Source organism: Aedes aegypti, chromosome 1 (genome assembly GCF_002204515.2).
Source record: "Aedes aegypti strain LVP_AGWG chromosome 1, AaegL5.0 Primary Assembly, whole genome shotgun sequence".
Lineage (NCBI taxonomy): Eukaryota > Metazoa > Arthropoda > Insecta > Diptera > Culicidae > Aedes > Aedes aegypti.
In genome coordinates, this window is record NC_035107.1 from 193774368 (window position 1) to 193793800 (window position 19433).

The window sequence follows — 19433 nt, forward strand, 5'->3', positions numbered from 1 at the left end:
CCATGAATGTACCATAACTTTGAATGCTGTTACCTCGAATGTACAATTACTACGAATTACCCCACGATAATGTGATTCGTGGTAATTTTATCCGGGGTATTCTGCGGTATTCTGCGTAATAGGATTCAGTGTAATGAAGTACAATCCAAATTATTGATCTCTAGGATATAATCATGTTCCCTGAAATAATTGGTAATTTTGAAGTCCAATTGAAAATCAAGTTACTCAGGAGTTCGAAAATATTCTCAATCAAGCGAACGTTTTCGAAAATGCCTGGGAGACTGATTTGGAAGAAGTGAGAACTATTATTAAAAAATTCAAAAATATGAAAGCTCCTGGCGATGATGGAATTTTCTACATCCTCATCAAGAAACTTCCAGAAAGTAGCTTATCATGTTTAGTGAATATATTTAACAAATGTTTTCAATTAGCATATTTTCCTGACAAATGGAAAAATGCTAAGGTTGTTCCAATTTTAAAACCAGACAAAAATCCTGCAGAAGCTTCTAGCTATCGTCCAATCAGTTTGCTTTCCTCCATCAGTAAACTTTTTGAAAAGGTTATTTTGAACAGAATGATGGTCCACATCAACGAAAATTCATTTTTTGCCAATGAACAGTTCGGATTCCGCCATGGACATTCGACCACTCATCAACTTTTACGTGTAACAAATTTGATCCGTTCCAACAAATCTGAAGGCTACTCTACTGGTCTTGCTCTTCTAGACATAGAAAAAGCATTCGACAGTGTTTGGCATGAAGGTTTGATTGTAAAATTAAAAAACTTTAATTTTCCAACATACATTGTTAGAATAATTCAAAGTTATCTGTCAAATCGTACACTTCAGGTTAATTATCAGAACTCCAGATCTGGAAGACTTCCTGTAAGAGCTGGTGTTTCTCAAGGCAGCATTTTGGGACCAATATTATACAATATTTTCACATCTGACTTACCTGAGTTACCTCAGGGATGTCAAAAATCTTTGTTTGCGGATGACACAGGCCTCTCCGCCAAAGGACGAAGCTTGCGTGTCATCTGTAGTCGATTGCAAAAAAGTTTGGATATTTTTTCTTCATACTTGCAGAAATGGAAGATTTCTCCTAATGCTTCCAAAACTCAACTAATAATATTCCCACATAAACCAAAAGCTCTTTATTTGAAACCTTCAAGTAGACATGTTGTCACGATGAGAGGGGTTCCAATAAATTGGTCAGATAAAGTTAAGTATCTAGGGCTCATGCTAGATAAGAATTTAACTTTCAAAAATCACATTGAGGGCATTCAAGCCAAAAAATCAAAACTTTGTCTTAAGAACAAGCTTTTGATATTCAAACAAATGTTCAGGCCAGCCATTTTTTATGCTGTACCAATATGGACTAGCTGTTGTAATACCAGGAAGAAAGCTCTGCAGAGTATTCAAAATAAAATTTTGAAAATGATTCTGAGGCTTCCTCCCTGGTATAGTACCAATGAGTTACATAGAATATCCAATGTTGAAACATTGGAACAAATGTCAAACAAAATCATTAATAATTTCAGGCAAAAATCGTTACAATCTTCTATTGCCTAATGCGTTATATGTTTAGGTTAAGTTAGGTTAAGTATATGAAAAACGTTTTTTTCTCTAATAAGCAGGTGAAATCAACTTACCTGTAAAAAATCTGAACTGCTACGGCAAATGAAATGTAATATGTTGTTAACAAAATGTTAATATAATCTTAAATTTGTTTTACCGAATTAGGATGATAGTGTTGTCTAATAACACAGAACACCTAGATATAAGTAATAATAAGTGTAATGTTTGAAATGATATTAAAAAAAATCTAATTTATCTATCATGATCTAAATCTAGCGGTATTGTACAAAACTTGATTTTTAAATTGGTAATTTTAGTTTAGTTAAAACTGCTTCAAATTTTCCTCAACTTATATTTAGAAATGTAGGGGAAAAGCACTAATGTTCGACCTACAGGAATTCTATGCCTATTTTCGGATTTCCATACAAAGGCCTAAATAATCTGAATGGGTCGGAAATTAGTGGTAGGTTGGAAATTGTAGCTCTTCCCTTACCGATATGATGCCAATAATGCCATCCAAGATTCTGAACCCTTTTTCGATGTTATTATAAACGCAGTTAAGGTCAATTTTAAAATGCTCACATCATACTATGGGCCAGAAATAAAAATTGCGCTATGAAAGTCCAAAAACATTTTTTCAATAAAATAAATCATTTAGATGAATTTCTCAATAGTGAGAATATGTGTGATTATGGAGGTCAAATTTGGTTATATATTTTGGTACTGGAAAACTTGAATTTCTGCCTTTCATAAGAAAATTCAGTTTGTAGGGAAAAATGTCAAGAAAAATTATTGTGTGCAAATTTTTGGGAAGTAAATTATGTGAATTTTACATGTCTTATGCAAAAATAACATTAGTTTTACATTTACCATTGATTTTACAATGAACTAATAATATTTACTATATTTTTACTAGTTTGCCTTAAAAGGTATTCCACAGTATTCGGTTTGCAATCAGTTTAAGGTGGAAACTCCAGTCTTCCATGTGCCACCAAAAGAGTTTGTATGTATTTGCGGATGGCCGAGTTACATCGGTTAATACAAACAACCAATTAAATCAATTTGATTAGTATAAAAACAACTAAAGTAGTCATAGTACACTACTTTTGAGCAAGAATCCGTTCATGAGCTAGGTGACATTCAGAAATCTTGAGGTTGAGTCGGTTGAAAATGTATGTTTTAAGAAACGTTTTTGTGATATAATCTACCAAACATGCTAAATAGGACTTTCAATTTAGATACAATTTAGTTAAAATTTCACGTTAAAAATTAGTATAAAGTTTAGTTTCAACATGCTCGCAGTTTTCATATAAAATTCTTCGTTACTCTTATATGGCAAAATACAGCACTTATCTGAACCACCAAAAATAATATTTTACCATCGAAAATATTATAAACTTTGTTGACAATTATTGTTTCATACATGAAGTTTGAATTATGTTACAAATTAAGCAAATAAATTGCCGTACAAGCTGTAAAACTTGCATGCAAGTTGGCTGAAACAGTCAGATTTTGCATTTTCAACAGTCAATATCTCGAAAACTAGACGTGCCATGATATTTCTGAAAACGGCAATGGACTTAATATATTGAATAGTAGTATTTTGGTGCTTGAGACAAAAACGTGTTCCGCAGTGTAATAGATTTTTGCAGAAATATGAAACGGCTGAAATTGTTATACGTCTATATTTTTATATAAATTGTAATGGCTACAATTTAATGTAGACATTAAGTAGAAATTTTCTGAAAAAATCATATTAACCCTGCCGGTTATTTATCAACCACGGTTGAATCATTGGTACAACATTTTACAAAAGTTATAAAAATCAAGTAGGAACATCGAAAACCTGCCAGTTTTTAAATTTGATGGTTCATAAAGAGTGAATTTATGTTTCCTAACAGATTATAAAATAATTAAGCAACCTCATGTACTATCCTTCTATACTACGTTGGAATATAAGAAAACTACAGTATAAAAGATTGAAAAAAAAAATTAAAAACAGCATCGAATGGCCATGTCAAAGGCTTTTGATTTCTGGCCCATAGTGTATCAATCGAATTCCCTTACTAAGTAGCTGCATACAGTTTTCAGCTTTGTATTGAAATACAGAAAAAAAACATCGAAGTTCCTGAAAAAAATGTTTTCTTGAAATAACGTCTTCATTGTTCATTTTTTTTTTTTTGACATGGTGTTCCAATTTGGCGAGTATTCTATATCAGGTCGAATGTTTAGCAAACTTTAGGATTTTTGTTCTTAAAGAAAATGCGAAGTGGAACAGCTTCAAAAAAAAAAAACAAAATTTAAGAAATATCAGCAACAAGAAGCATTGCTAGGTTCTATGAGAGGTTTGCTGACTTTGAATGAGATAGCTCAATCAAAACCTCTTGATAATACTTTTAAGAAAGTTATCCGGTTAAAGGACTTGCTCTTCTGAAAGTTGTTAAATCCGTCTTTAAGAGCAGCAATAATACTGTATCGAAAGCTTGCGAAGAATTCTGATCATTCTGTAAAAGGTTAGTGAGGATGCTATCTAACTTGTTATGATAATCGTTCTCCTGTTTAAGTTTTTATTAAAATCACTCTCATTTCGCAAAACCCAGCCACGATTAAATGAAAATCGTTCCCGACCAGTGAATTACAACAACATAATTTCAGAGTTTGTTACTCAGATAGCACGTATTTCCTAAAAAGAATATGTTATAGTTTTTGACTGGTTAGTAACTAAAAAACAAAAATTATAACAAAATTTCCTTTACTTTATGCAAAGTTTGAACAAAATTTGTTGTAATTTAAACAAAAATATAACTCAATATGTTTTAAATTAAACAAAAAAGGAACTCATTTTGTTATTTTTCATAGCTGAATTATAACTAAATTTGTTATTTTCTTAACATGAAATGAAACTGACCATGTATAAGCAGTTGCTCTCAGATTTTTCATAACAAACTGTGTTAAAATTATGTTTTGAATTAAAACTTTAAACTGAAATAATGACAAAAATATAACCAAATTTGTTATTTGTCACAACTTTTAACATAATTGGGATACAGTTTTGTTGTAATCCACTGGTCGGGTTGTCCAGCATTCAAGAAGAAATAACTACTGCTAAGAGATCTGTGATTATCCTGCCAAAGAATTTTAAGAATCTGTTAAGGTAAAACATTACGGGATCCCAAAATTGTCATCAATTGTCCAATGCATCCGCCTGGATCCTAACAGTGTGATTTTGGGAATCTAGAGCATTTTCTTTCTGAATTTTCCAAAGAAAAGAAAGGATGGGTTTATGTTTTGAAAAACTAAAAGGAAAATGTCAAAAATGATGGAAGATGCCATTTAAAACGGGGCATATACATTTAAGTAACCTGATCGCAATCTCAAATTATAAGCAGCCTTACCTCAGATCAACGCATGATCACTGCCAGGAATAACGTTTTCCCGAACAGCTCATTTCCGCGAAAAGTTGTTGGGCCCTTATAAGTGTCAAAACTTTATAAGTTTTAAGGCGCTAAACGAAACGGTAATCTGACATTAAGAGTTTAGAGGAGAATGATCAAAAGCTCGGGGTTTACGCTGTTAAACACATGTCATATTTTTGTAAATTTACAACACATTTTCAAAATTTTACCTTTTATTTAAATGATGATGCATTAACTGAACATCGTACGCCTTTCCCTCAATTGGTTTGAAATATTGTGTATGAAAATATAATTGAAAGTTGAAACGTTTCCCAAATTGACTTCAAACCTTAGGCTCTAGGTTCTTATAAAATTGAGCCGATTATAAAAAAAAAGATGCATTGCATGGTTTTTTCTTCAATCAAGGACTTTGTATATCAACAACTATTAAAATTTGTGTCTGGCTACTTCATGAAAAATTACATGAATAATTGATTCATAAAAAATCATGATTTTGCTAAAAATTTTACCAGAAATCATATGTAGGATTTCCCAGGAATAAACTAAAGATCTTGCAAGGAATCCGTAAAAATCCGTAATGGAATACATAGTAACATTAGTTAGGAATTTTTCAGAAGTTTCGACCAAGAATCTATTCAGGGGTACTTCTACATATTCCTTCAGGAAATACTCTGCGAATTCCTTTAGAGATTTTCCCAAAATTTAATCTAGGATATCTCCAAGAATGCCTAAAATGTTCATTCCAGACGCTCCAAAAGAATTATTGCAGAAAAGAAGATCCGTCGAAAAAACAATCACGACATGAATTGCTTCAGGGACCTTTGGAAAGTTACTTTCACGAACTGCTACAAGCATTTTAATCTCGCAGCAATTCTTCAAAGCTTCCTTCAAGTGTGCGCTCGGGAATTTCTATAATGATACTTTTAGGAATTTCACTCGAGCTAATCCAAACAAATTCCGCAAAAATTCTTCAGGGTCATTCCAACTAAAACTCCTTTAGGAATAACATCAAAATTTCTTCCATTGATTAATAAGCAAAACAATCATATCATGAATTCGTTCTAAATTTGTACCAATTTGTTTTCTTAGTTATTACTTTAGAGATTTTCAAGGATTCATCGGTGATTTCGGCAGCGGCGATTCCCTAACCTCAAATCTACCTGTTCCACGATTACAAATTCTTGACTTTCAAGAACATATTTGCATCTATCAAGTAGAGCTATGTTAGAAAGGAAGAGTCCAACCATTTACTTTGTGCTTCATAATCTAACTTTGCCAAATTAGCAAATTTTAGATTCGTAGGACAGGTAAAAAGTGAAGTTACGAGTCGCCTCTGGGTTCGGCGTTTCAAATTTTGTTCAAGGTGCTCAAGGACTTTTCCATGATTTCCATAAATGATTTCTCCATGAATAGCTCCAACACTCATTCGGGGATATCCTTCAGGTATTATTCGACAACTTTATGAAGAAAACGTTAAATAAATCTTTGGTGGAATCTCTGGAGGAAAACATGCAGCAGTTACTGGAGAAATAACTGGGATTACTATCAGTAAAATTCATGGTGTCTCCTGGTGAAAACTTTTATTGATTTCCTAGGATATTTATTGGAAGAATTGCTAAAGAAATCATGGGAAAAGATTGTTTGATTTTGGAGGAATACATGAAGGAATTTCTGGAGGAATTGTTGGAGGACCCCTCCGGTGATTTTCCTGAACAAATCGTCGGAGTCCATTTTAGATCGCTGTAGCAATCTCTGACATTCCTCGGAGGTCTCACTTGAGAGAGAGACTTGGAGAATTTCCCGGAGAGTTCGCTAGAGTAATTGCGATAGGAATTCCTAAAGGTATCACTGGACTTTTTATTGGAAAAATTACAAAAGGATTCCATAGAGTCTGCAGAAATACCAGACGGATTTCTAGTAGCATTTCTGAAAGAATTCCTAAACAGTTTCCTATACGATTCACAAAAAAAAAGTTGAATGAAGCTTTGATTATTCTCAATTATTGAAGACGTCTGTGGAAAAATTCCTAGAGGAATCCCGGAAATATCCCTGGAGGAATGTCTGGAATAATTTCTAGGAAACCATTGGCAAATTTTCGGAGCAATTCGATTTAACATTACTATTACTGGAGAAAATAAGCGTAGGAACTTTTTAAGCAGCAATTAAAAAGCAATTTGTAAATTCATACAGATATGGAAAGTGTACCAGTTATGACAATAGTGGTTCCCTATTTGGCCATAAGTGTTTTCTTTCACATTTTGAATATTTTTGAATGTTTCATTGGATATCAAACTACTAAAACACACAGAATGATTGAAAATTTGAAAATAATAAAATTTTCACGTATGGCGAAATAAGGAACCATAAGGTCCATAACTGGTACACCTACCCTAGTTTTTTTAAAGAATACATACAAGCATTCCACAAAAAATCATCCAGGTGTGAATCCACGGAATTCCAATAAGCGCTTTGAAAATTACTTTATAAACATTTTTAAGAACATTTTCGAGAGGTTTTCGAAGGAATTTCTTAAGGAATTCCTTGATGTAAATAACTTTTTGAACTCCAGGTTAAAAAGAAAAAAAAAATATAATTAAAGGATCGATCTCACTTCAAACCCCAACTTTATTACCTGATTCAGTTTGAGAACAAATTTTAAAAATGAAATAAAAAATTTGGGAATGTATCTCATCATTGGAACTTTTGATTTACTTCCCTGTGGGTTTTCCAAAATCTGTCTAATTTACATCGAAGAACATTTTAGGACTGAGTTCCAGAAAGAAAGGGTTAAACAACGTTTAAGGTTAAGGTTAATCGAAGCCAAACTTCAAAATGAATGAAAACTTAATGCTCTTGAAAATTTAATGTTTGGCTCCGATGCATCATCACCTTAGGTCTTTTAGTACCAATTTTTGTACGAACACCAAACTTCACACAATACGTTAAGAAACTATCAGTTGAATCATCCAATTTCCTCTCCATTTTGCAGGTGTTTGCGCGTGAATCCAAAAGGCCTCGACGAGGAAAGCAAAGACTACCTCTCGCTCTACCTGCTACTGGTGTCCTGCAACAAATCCGAGGTCCGGGCAAAGTTCAAATTCTCGATCCTGAACGCCAAACGGGAGGAAACCAAGGCGATGGAATCCCAGCGGGCGTACCGGTTCGTCCAGGGCAAGGACTGGGGCTTCAAAAAATTCATCCGGCGGGACTTCCTGCTGGACGAGGCCAACGGACTCCTGCCCGAAGACAAACTCACGATATTCTGCGAGGTGCGTTGTTCTACCCCGAGTGCCATTGTTAACTTTAATCGTTTTCTTCTTTGCTTCCTCGCTTCAGGTCAGTGTGGTCGCGGACAGCGTCAACATTTCCGGTCAGAGTAATATAATTCAATTCAAAGTGCCAGAATGCAAACTATCGGAGGACCTGGGTCTTCTGTTCGACAGTGAGAAATTCAGCGACGTCACACTAGCGGTCGGGGGCCGGGAGTTCCAAGTACACAAAGCAATCTTAGCCGGTAAGTTGACGCAGGACGCTATGGTCTGTGAGAAATGTGAATTACTAACTTAATTCCCTTTGCAGCCCGCAGTCCCGTGTTTGCGGCCATGTTCGAGCACGAGATGGAGGAACGCAAGCAGAACCGCGTCGCGATCACCGACGTCGACCACGAAGTATTAAAGGAGATGCTCCGGTTTATCTACACCGGTAAGGCGCCCAACCTTGACAAGATGGCGGACGACCTGCTGGCCGCGGCGGACAAGTACGCCCTCGAGAAGCTGAAAGTGATGTGTGAAGAAGCGCTCTGTGTTAACCTGTCGGTGGAAACGGCCGCCGAAACGCTGATCCTGGCCGATCTGCACAGCGCCGACCAGCTGAAGGCGCAAACGATAGACTTCATCAACACGTAAGTTGCGTTCGCGGTTTTCGCTTTTTATTTGTTTGGGACTGTTGTGACGGGATGGGTACACGATCTTTCATCTCTGTTAGATTGATGATAGGGGAACGACATGATGCAATATACCTCCTTCAATAGATGGTGCTAATGGTTCAAGGCTGCATGTTGCAATTTCGGCAGGCTTGTTTTCAAGTCCTTGCTGGTATTGCTCTTGCTTTTAGCAAACTCCATCACCTCATCTGCTGCACTGGAGCGGCCAGTGCCTGCCATCGCCACAATGTCTAGGCCTTTGCCCACACTTAAGCTACCTAATTCCGCTTGGCGGTAACCTCAATCGGTTACTAATGGGCCCAGGACTCGCCTCTATGCTTTCCATTTGGTATATTTGGTTTTATGGCTAATCTCTTATTGGTACCCTTAAGGGCAGTATTTCATCCCTTCGTAATAATCGCCTTTGTTATCCCATAGTTATGTATTCAAGCTGGGACACTATGCTAGTGTTGCGCTATTTCTTCGTGGAATTAATACTGTGTTTACACACAAACATCCGTTCCAACCGCAGTCTACTGACTGCTATCGCTACCATGTCAGCATCTCTCCTTTAGTCCAACACTCCTCCTCATCACACAACCTCCGAACCGCACATCTAGCACCGAGCTCTTTCTGTCCTTAAAGCTCCTCCTATCCTCGAGATTCACCTGGTCAGCTGCACCATCCTCCTCTTGGTTAGCCGTACCGTCCTCCAAGCTTCTCTTGACTTCCTTGAGTTCCTCCAGCTCTTCCTAGCTTGTCCTCCGATCAGCCAGCGCTTCACCTGTACAGCTTCGTTCTCAGCATCTTAGCCTCCAACTCATGAGTACCTCGTCCAAACTACCTCCCGTCCATCCCCTACCACTCGTCCAGGTCCTGTCTCCTCGTCCTCATGGATTCTCATCGAAATCGCCTCAGCTACTATACAGGCGTTACTGGGCCTATAACCTGTTATAAATAACTAACATCACGAACCACAAAGCTTTCCTTTCCAACCGCAGTCATCACCTCTCCTTTAGTCATTGTCTGGCTATATATATTTACAATCCAATTCGCTTAAAGCGCTACCTCTATAATTCTTACCCAAAGATATCTCTACAACAGGGTTGTGAACAGGTTGTGATAATCCTGCTCTCCAACGCTCTTCTTCATCCCATAACCTCCAAACAGCATATCTACCACCGAGCTCTTTCTGTCCTCTAAGCTTCTTCTGGCACCGAACTCCTCTAAGCTGCCGAAATCTTTCTATCCTCGAGCTTCTCCTGGTCGGCTGCACCATCCTCCTCTTGGTCGACCACGCCGATTCTAAGCTGCCAAGCTCCTCTTGACTTCCTTGAGTTCCTCCAACTGTTCCTAGTTCGTCCTCTGATCAGCCAGCGCTGCGCCTGTCCAGCTTCGTTCTCAGAATCTTGGCCTCCAACTCTTGAGTAACTCGTCCAAGCTACCTCCCGTCCAGATTCTCGTTCCCTCGTTAAGATTCTACCTCCTCGTGGTCCCTCATCGGAATCTTCTCAGCTACTATCCAGGCGTTCCTGGGCTTATAACCTGTTGTAAATAACTAACTGCACAAACCACAACCTACCGCAGGCTACTAATGGATATCGCTACAATGTCAGCATCTCTCCTTTAGTCAATATCTGGGTATACATATTTACAATCTAACTCGCTTAAAACTCTACCTCTACAATTCTTACCCGAAGACATTTCCACTGCAGGGTGTTTGATGTACCTGCTCTCCAACAAATATTTTGCTCAGAATGTAGTTATCCAGAATGTAGTGCATATACCGTTATTTTTCTTTAGTACCATTAATCCCAATGCAATCCCAAGCACGCCTACTCCATGCCTTGTCTGTTTGTGTCGCGACCAGTATACCACAATTAGGAGCTTACTAGCATTTATCATGGTATGCCGGTTGGCATATCTCGGGTAACTCCTCAACGCACAAAAGCGTTAGGGAGGGGGTAGGTCGTCCGTAATGCCCCTGGACATTCGTCCTGCAGCTTGGGCGTCAAGGCTTCCCAGAGTCCTTTTAGCTGCAGCAAAGTTTGGCTGCTAACATCCATAACTACCAGTTTTCTCGTCCCTCCAATCGTTCAATTGGTGCAAGACTTGAAGATCTGTCGGAACTTGAGGTTGAAGCCGATGGCTGTTAGTGCAACAATGCCTTCTACGTTTAGCCCTGCATAACTTCCGCTGGACGCTCGTGTGTTTGCTCAATATGATTCATTACTCTGCAATAACTTGTTGCAGATTTGCTGCTTCCCGAACTTCCCTGCAGTGATGGAAATTGGCGAACATTTCTGCTGAACTGGAACAAAAACAAAACCAAATGCTCCCGAGCGTCAGAGCGCTGGTTTACTCGTATCCATCGTGCTCCCGAGTAACCGAAGCTAAAAGTGATTCGCGAACGTGTTCGGAGCTGTTCACAGCAATTGTGTTTTTGGGGAAAAAACTGCTTCCCCTCCCAGATTTATGATTTCCAAGGGTTTTTGACTACAAACTAGTAGTTTACTGTCGACTTGATGGTTATGCAATTAATTTGTCTGTCAAAGGCATAATAAATCACAACTTGCTCGGTTACTCGCGAGTAAACGATCCCGAGCTTGTTGCTACTTCTTTTGACATGTTCTCCCGAGCAGGCGGATGCGGACTTACTCACACCTAGCCAGTTCGCGAGCCTGTGATGTTTATTATGCGTTGGTATACACTCGTGAGCTGCTTCGTGATGCGATCTTTTCCAGCACTGCTTCCCTGGTTGACCAGATGGATGTTGAGGTCGGTCCAGCGATTCCGGCTAGAGGAGTATTATGATTCGCTATGATTGATGCTGTTCGGCTTAGCCCCCGACAGTATAGCTAGCCTAATCCGGCGGAGAGTTCTCTGACGAAACAATTCCTCCCAAATCGATGTTGTCGCCAAGCGTTTCTGCCTGCTCCGATTTTGGCCGGTAGAATACCAAGTCGGTCCAGCGATACCGATGATACACTACTGACTACGTGCTACTCAGAATAGTCCCCGGTGGTAGATCTATCTTACTCCGCCGGAGATTTCCCCAATCGAGTGCTACTCAACTAGTTTCCAGTGGTGGACCTAGCGCCTCTTATTTCGATTCTGTTTGGACAGGTGTCAAGGTCCTGTGATTCCGGGTGGCAGATAACTTCCGATTCCATGTACCCATTACCGATACTACGCTATGCCAGCTGTACTCGGCCTAGTTTCTGGTGGAGGATCTTGCCTACTGTGATCGCGGCCTGGTGCTCTCTGGTCTTTACGCCATCTTCTTTGCAGCGGCTTCATAATCTGCGTTACGCCTGCTTACCACATTCCGGGCTTAGAACTTCATGGCCGAGCTTGCGGTTTCTGACATCATCTCGCTTCGAGTTTTCCTGAACCGAGAGCCGTCGAATATAACGTGCCCAGTAAACACAAACTCGTATACGATAGCGCATAAGAGTACAAATGTGGAGGCGATATACGTACATGCGCCATAACGCTGCGTGCAAGATGTACGTATATCGCCTCCACATTTGTACTCTTATATCCCATTATATACGATAGTGGTTTACTGGGTGCTCCAGTGTCTTCTCAGTGGAGGCTCTGCGTGTCTAAATCTATGCAAATATTTTCGGAAGTATTCATGGTCTGGCAATAACTGCGGGTATTTTATGGCCATCTAAACCAACACGTTAGGAATAAGCCGATGGGTCCACTTTCTTTCCTTCGAGTTGTCCCACTCTTGCTTCCACGTGTTCAACCTGATCATGTTCGTAACATTTATTGTTATAGAACAAATTTGTCTGCTTCTCTAGATTCCGCTTGTTTCTCAATGCTGCAGCCCAAGCTGACAGACACAATCACCATAAGAAGCCTCGTGCCGCTTCTTGGTCCTCCAATGCTGAGATACTACAGAGAACGCTTCCATGAGATAGCGTGTCCGCCGACGTTGACCTCGAACCCCTGAATAGCTTTACAGTTACTGATCAGCACTACTTCCGCTTTATGATGAACCAACTGTAGCTTGACTCCAGCAAATCACGTTTCGATGGTGTCGTTCAATTCCGCCGTTAGCATCTCAACCTCTTCCTCATTCTAGTCGGTTATCGCAAGAACGACATCATCACCGAAGCCGACGATCTCGATTTCATTGGACAGTTCTACTATTAGCACTCTATCGTGCATCATATTCTACAGTGTTGGACCGAGTATGGGTCCCTGCGGAACTTCCGCTGTGACTCTGGTTGGCATCTGTCTCTGATTAGTGTCGTTAACCAGTACTCGGCTCTGAAAGTAGCTTAGCAGATTCTACACAGCTAGTCAGGCACCCATATTCTGTGTAGGGCTGCAGCGATAGCCTCCCAACTAGCACTGTTGAACGCATTCTTAACGTATATCGTTACCTCTAATATTTTTCAGAATTCGGACTGCATCCTTGACAATCCGTGCTCACTTTCGGTGTAAATCGTTGGCTTGCACAGCTTGACCTTCTCCAAAAGCTTATCAAGGGTATTCAGCAAGCGTATTGGTCTATATGAAGCAGGATCTTCTGGCGGTTTTCCAATTTTTTCAGCAATATCATCTTCTGCATATTCTATATGTGGGGAAAGCAGCCTTGCGTTAAACACTTCGGTAACGTTGTCCTGAATATAATCGGGAACACCAAGTTCGTCGTTCTTAACGCTACGTTCTTACATGGAGCTGTATTCAGCTTCAATATTTCCGCAACCGCTTCCAGCTCGTCGCAGTGAAATGTCCTCGGCATTTTCGCCATCTTCATCAACGTATCTTGTTGGCGGCCGCGCGGCGCCACTGTCTACGATCACCTTCAACTTGTCCGAGCACATTTCAGCTTATGCTACTGGCCCTTTGCCATCCCTACTCGATTAGCGTTGTTCCATGACCACTATCAGCTCGGAAACTTGACTGTCTTCGGCATTTTCTTCATCTTTGGCTCATGCGTAGGGAACAGACCGTTCATGATCACCTTCAGCTTTTTGGGGACATTTCAGCTGGTATTACTGACCCCCTTCGTCATCCCTATTCGATAAGCGTTACCCTAGGGATTTGCATCAGCTTGTCGGTCCAACTCATTGAAGCAGTTCGATTTGCACATCGCTATGTCCCACTTTGAGCGCGGCCCTGGCTAGCCGGTAGGTTACCTTACGTTCTTCCATGCTGGCTTCCGATCTAGCTCTCTGAACGCGATTTCTGGCTGTTAAGCAGACTTCACGGATGATACTGAATCTGTCGTTTCACCTGTACAACGAACGTCACTGTAGGTTTCTTGGCCTAATTGCGTCATACGCTCTCGCTAATTCGCATAGATCCTTGTTTCGAACTTCGCTTACTTCTTTGAAGTGCCTCGACGAAATGACTGTCTTTCACATTCGTTCTCCGTTCCTTCCTCCTCTGCCATGCTAAAGACTCTACAGTGTAGAGCTTCCCTCCAGTTAGTGCCGTTTATTAGCTATGGGCTGCAGAAAGCAAAGTCAATAACATCGGAAGTGTTAAAAACTAATACGTGTGTAATATGTCATTCCTTACTTGATACTAGATGGGCCAAAATACGCTACTACGAATCTATTCCGAATAGATGATTCTTTTCCATTGGACTCGTTTCTGGGCTAATAGTTTCGAGTTGTTCTGAATATCAAGCGCCTTTAGGTCCTTCGCAACTGTAAAAAATCATCGAGTGTCAAGTCGACGGCCTCTGTTGAATATTATCTTTGTTTTTCGTTCTTCCGGCATACGGGCAACGTGACCAGTCCAAGGCAGTCTGCCATGTCATTATGACTATAGATATCAAGGCTTGCTAAGATACCGCTTCAGCATATCTCATGGGCTCTGTGTACTTAATCTGAACGTCACTACAGTTTCAAACCAACAGACCCCATAACCTTCTACGCATTCTGTGCGGTACACTAAAATCATTCTAAACCTACCGTCTTCTCTCCATTCCCAGCAGTCATGCGACAGATGTGATGGAAACCGTGGGCTGGAAGAACATGGTGACGACGCACCCGCACCTGATAAACGAAGCATTTCGCGCCCTAGCCACGCAGCAGATACCACCGATCGGTCCGCCCCGCAAGCGGGTGAAAATGAGCTGAAATAAAATGTTGACATCCGTACAGTCCGTGATGTCAACGACGCCGTCACCAGCTAGTATCACACAATCATCGTCATCATCACCATCCGCATCCGCATCATCATCATCAACGTCGTGTTTGTTATCATCACTATCAACCAACAACAACAATAGCAACCACCCATCCACCGCTACTACTGCTGCTGCTGCTGTCAGTCTGTTCCAGTTGACGTCTCCCGGATCATCCCCACCATCGGTTGTTCCGTCGCCGGCAGGTTCACCGGCCGTTGCACCCATCACCACCCAACTGCTCCAACAGCCATCCCGGAAGCTGCTAGGTCCCGCCAGTTCCATCACTTCTTCGTCGTCGTCGTCGTCGTCTTCGTCGCTGCTAATCAACCACCTGACCAATCCGAGCAGCCCCAGCTCTCGAGCACCACCCCCATCTGCCGGAAGTCTCCTGAAGCAGCAACTGGCGGCGGTGACGGCCCCCGACTACACCAACAAAATGGCGGCGGCCAGTCTCATCAAAGCAGGCTGTAAAAAGTCATTGTCGTCGTCGTCGCAGTTGGCGGCGGCGGCGGCAAACGTAAACGTGAACAACATTGCCGCTGGTTTGGCCAATGCCGTGGCCGCAGCTGTGGCCGATGCCGTCACCGTTGCCACCATCGGGCGCAACCTTAATCTCAATCTGAACAACTATTCGCAGTTGCGCCAGCAGCTGGAAATGCAAACCACGACAACTTCTTCCTCTTCGCCACCTTCGGATAATGGCAGGAACAACAACACCAGCAGTCACACGTTGAAGCAGTTTCTCAATCAATCCGGCAACAGCGTCAGTAACAATCACCAACAACTGCAGCGCCGTGTTGCCAGTTCTGCTGCTGCTGCTGCTGCCGCAATCGATGGCATCACTTCCAGCATCAGCGCTCGCAACTGTGGCGACATCTGTTTGCAATAGAAACAAAACGGGCAGCTTGCTTGGAACGATGGATGGATGGATGGGGAAACAGCCAGCCAGACTAAGAGCGGTAAGAAAAAACGAGCAGTTGTTTGCTTTAATTCTATAGAAAATCTAGTTTCTTGATAGTCTCTCGTTAGTAGGATTCTCTTAGTAGTAGTGATGCGATATGTAAATCGATAATTAATCATACAAATCAGAAAACGAAACCGGAAAACACTGAAATCGCTCAGCGCGCAGAGTTTATAGAGGGTATGTGTATGTGTGGATGGAATCACCCGCGTGTTAACACGAGCAGTAGGGACACCGATTGAGATATCGTTTCTTGATGAGTATAATTGGTAGTTATGTTTCAGTTTTTTGACCGATTGAACCGTAATTTAAACAAAAAGCAGAAATGTCCCCTTGGTAAATTGATCACAGAAAGAGAGCAGCACTGGTAGGCCAGGTTTTCTCCCCGCGCCGCGAGTTTTCTTCTCAAATGTCAAGTAACACTTTTCTCGAAAACGTCCTGCTCCGGCTTCCTTCAGTCGCGTATGAAGAAAAAAAGAAAAAGCTAGAAAGACAAAGACAGACAAAGAGCAGGTCCCTATCAAGCAGCTGGTCGCTGGCAGCACGGGCAAAGAGGGAAGTGAAATCATTTTAATTCAAATAAATTAAATTAATTTATACAATGTGATATTTTTGTCTATATATGTTAGCTAATATAATATGTAATTAATTAATGAAGAAAAAAAACTAAGAGGAGAACCCGACACACGAGACAGGAGAGAATGCCGAAGAAACAAAAGAACACATGTCGAAAGCGCGCAGAGAAAGCTCCAAAATCTAAGTTGTTTCCTTCTTTTCTCGTTCAAATCAATGACTGTATTGTGAAGAATCCCTACTTAGCACAGCAAAAAATATTGGAATTACAAAAATAATAAAAAAAAAAATCTATGTGAAAATTTAATCGTTTGTTTTTAGCTCTTACACCGAAACAAAAAAAAAATGCTTCAAAATTGTTCATGTTCGATGATTTTTTTTTTCCTATTTTCTTTGAGGTGATTATTTTTAAAAATTTTATCCTTTCCCCAGCTCCCCCACTGACCTTTGCTATCATGCCTGTGTAAAAAGTTTAGTTTTAGACATTTCTCCTTTATTTAGTAGCAAATTTCGTAATTTTATGCGATTTGCAATCGTTTACTTTATAATTTTCTATTTCCCCCCACAATTAGGTGTTCAAATTTTCAAATAATTCAGCTTCATATAAAAAAGAAAAACAAAATACAAAAAATAAGCTATTGTTAGTTATAAACATTTGTTTTAGTCGCTACTTTTTAACAATGAGAAAAAAAAAACAAACAAACAACAACAACTTGATAGGTAAAAACAAGAAACACTACAAAAGAAGAGAATGAGAGATGAAAAAATAAACAGAAATAGAAGTACGGAGCAAACAAATGAATCACACTGAATTTATTTAAGACAGACAGCGGGAAATTTAAAAATTTAAACAAAACAAACAAGAAAAAAAATATTGAGACAAAATAAGATGAAAAAAATGAAACACAAGAAAAGTAAGAATTGATGATATAAAGGCTAAAATGATAAACAAATAAATTTAGTAGCTTCATATGTGATTATAACTCTATGAATAACTATTTCAAAAAGTACCGTAACAATAAAAACAAAGTTGAAAACCCTATGTGTATTTTGGTTTTTATTTCCTGTACTTCACGCTTAATCCCTCTAAATAGCATCGACTCATAGAACACGTATTCTTTGGAAAGCTGTTTCAGGGGACCATCGCAGTAACCACGGAGTACACCCGTAACGCGAGTAGATCACCTTTTCGAGGTGCGTTACGAGGTAAGATCTACCATATTGTACTCTTGCTGTATCTGTTCTTGTTGATACTTATAAGTTACGGTCGGAAGAGTATAAGAGAGTAACAAGCCACTAAGACCCATCCATTTTCCCTAGACGATGAGGAGGTCGATGTGGAAAAATGACTCCATCAGCAGCTGAGGCTGGTTTCAATTCGTGAGACAAATTGTTTCACGATCGGATGCTAATGTTCGACAACTGATCCTGAAGATCGGTTCTGTGGTTCTGTTGTAGAGTGTAATGTTATACATTCAAAGTTGAGAGCCCTCGTATAAATGACTGCCGCATGCTATCTAGTAGCAGGTGACAAGCGCTCATTTAATAACTGACGAAGTGCTCATCGAACACTAAGCTGAGGAGCTGGCGCTGTTCCACTTAGGACGTAATGTCAAGAAGAATACAAAATTAGTGCCATTGCGATTCATGGGACCATCGAGGTAGCCATGAAAACCGTCTTTCACTATGGTTCTCTAACTCGATATCGAGATACGGAATATCGAGTAATGGAGAGTTGACTGTATTATACAGTACAGCATGAAAAGAATGTGACATTGTGGATGGTATCTCCATTTCACGCTACAGGTAGTGCTTACTTACTGAAATCACACCTTCGAACAAATCACATTAGAACACTTATCATAATTGCAGACTATTACCTTCGAGAGAATAAACGGTTCTCCACAAAACATTTGCTCAGTATAAACTTATGATATCGTGTACGATCACACGCCGCGCGATTCCGGGAAACGTAATGCTGCGAGCCAAACTTCTCAGTGAATCGCGAGAAGCGTAAGTATTTGGGCGCGAAAGCTTAGTGGAATAGTTTTATCTACACCAGTAGTGTTGTTAACAAATTGAGTATGCACCGTAAATAGGGCGAATAGAAACAATTTCTATCATATTTGATTGTGTACAACTTTAATCGTGCGGATATAAACCAATTTTAAAAGTCTCGATTATGGGGAAGTCTCTCATCGCTGAGGCCCTATTTACTAATTAAAAATATTAAAAAAAACTCGTGATCTCGCCCTAAAATCCATTGGTAACCGAGTAGGAGTAGCTTGTTGTTATCAAGCAAACGAAAGGATTTACACGTTATTCAACAATGCTACGATGAATGCTCACAATTATGTGAGAATTCAAGCGAGATCTTGAATAATATCAAATTCAAAATATGAAAAAAAAAATTGAAAACAATTTAGATCTAACATGATTGAAAAAAAAAATGAAGGATGTTTCGATTTATCAAAACCACTTGAGATTGTTCTATTTTCTCGTTATATTTTCATAGGAAATGTTGCAACCATTTTGACTTGAAAATACAGTCGACCCTCTACAACTCGACATATTCAATAACTCGATGGATTTTTCGGTCCCTTCAGATTGCAATACATCATGCTCTCTATAAGTCCGTATTTCTATAACTCGATGTCTCCACTAGTCGATGCCACATGTGAGACAAATTTCTCTCCATAGCTCGATATCTATCTGAAAATCCTTTTTATGCAAAGAAACAATGACCACGTCTAGTTTATAGGTGAATAAAGACTTGCAAGTGGTAATGGAAGCAGGAAAAAACATGACATTAAAAATATTTATTT

The 19433-nt window shown here is 39.8% G+C and overlaps 2 protein-coding genes across 7 annotated transcripts in view; both read left to right on the plus strand.

Annotated features, from left to right (window-relative positions):
• Window positions 1–17424, plus strand: part of LOC5566642 (protein roadkill) — a 512014-nt gene extending 494590 nt beyond the window's left edge. For 3 of the 6 annotated variants that reach the window (XM_021856084.1, XM_021856076.1, XM_021856068.1), the window contains 4 exons: window positions 7982–8261; window positions 8329–8506; window positions 8572–8893; window positions 14877–17422. In XM_021856084.1, coding sequence (XP_021711776.1) covers window positions 7982–8261; window positions 8329–8506; window positions 8572–8893; window positions 14877–15024 — 928 coding nt within the window. In that variant the 3' untranslated portion in view covers window positions 15025–17422. Of the gene's footprint in view, window positions 1–7981; window positions 8262–8328; window positions 8507–8571; window positions 8894–14876 lie in introns of all 6 variants that reach the window. The other 3 variants (XM_021856072.1, XM_021856062.1, XM_021856056.1) reach the window with 3 other exon arrangements.
• On the plus strand, window positions 15022–17650 carry LOC110680270 (putative protein TPRXL). Its single transcript, XM_021856095.1, has 2 exons — window positions 15022–15763; window positions 15803–17650. Exons 1-2 carry the CDS (start codon window positions 15031–15033, stop codon window positions 15961–15963), a joined length of 894 nt encoding a protein of 297 aa, XP_021711787.1. The 5' UTR covers window positions 15022–15030; the 3' UTR covers window positions 15964–17650.
• Window positions 17651–19433: the final 1783 nt, after the last annotated feature.

Coding starts and splice junctions, on each gene's coding strand:
- LOC110680270 (XM_021856095.1), top strand. CDS start 15,031: ATGTTGACATCCGTACAGTCCGTGATGTCAACGACGCCGTCACCAGCT. Junction 15,764..15,802: donor AACTTCTTCCTCTTCGCCAC/CTTCGGATAATG, acceptor CCAGCAGTCACA/CGTTGAAGCAGTTTCTCAAT.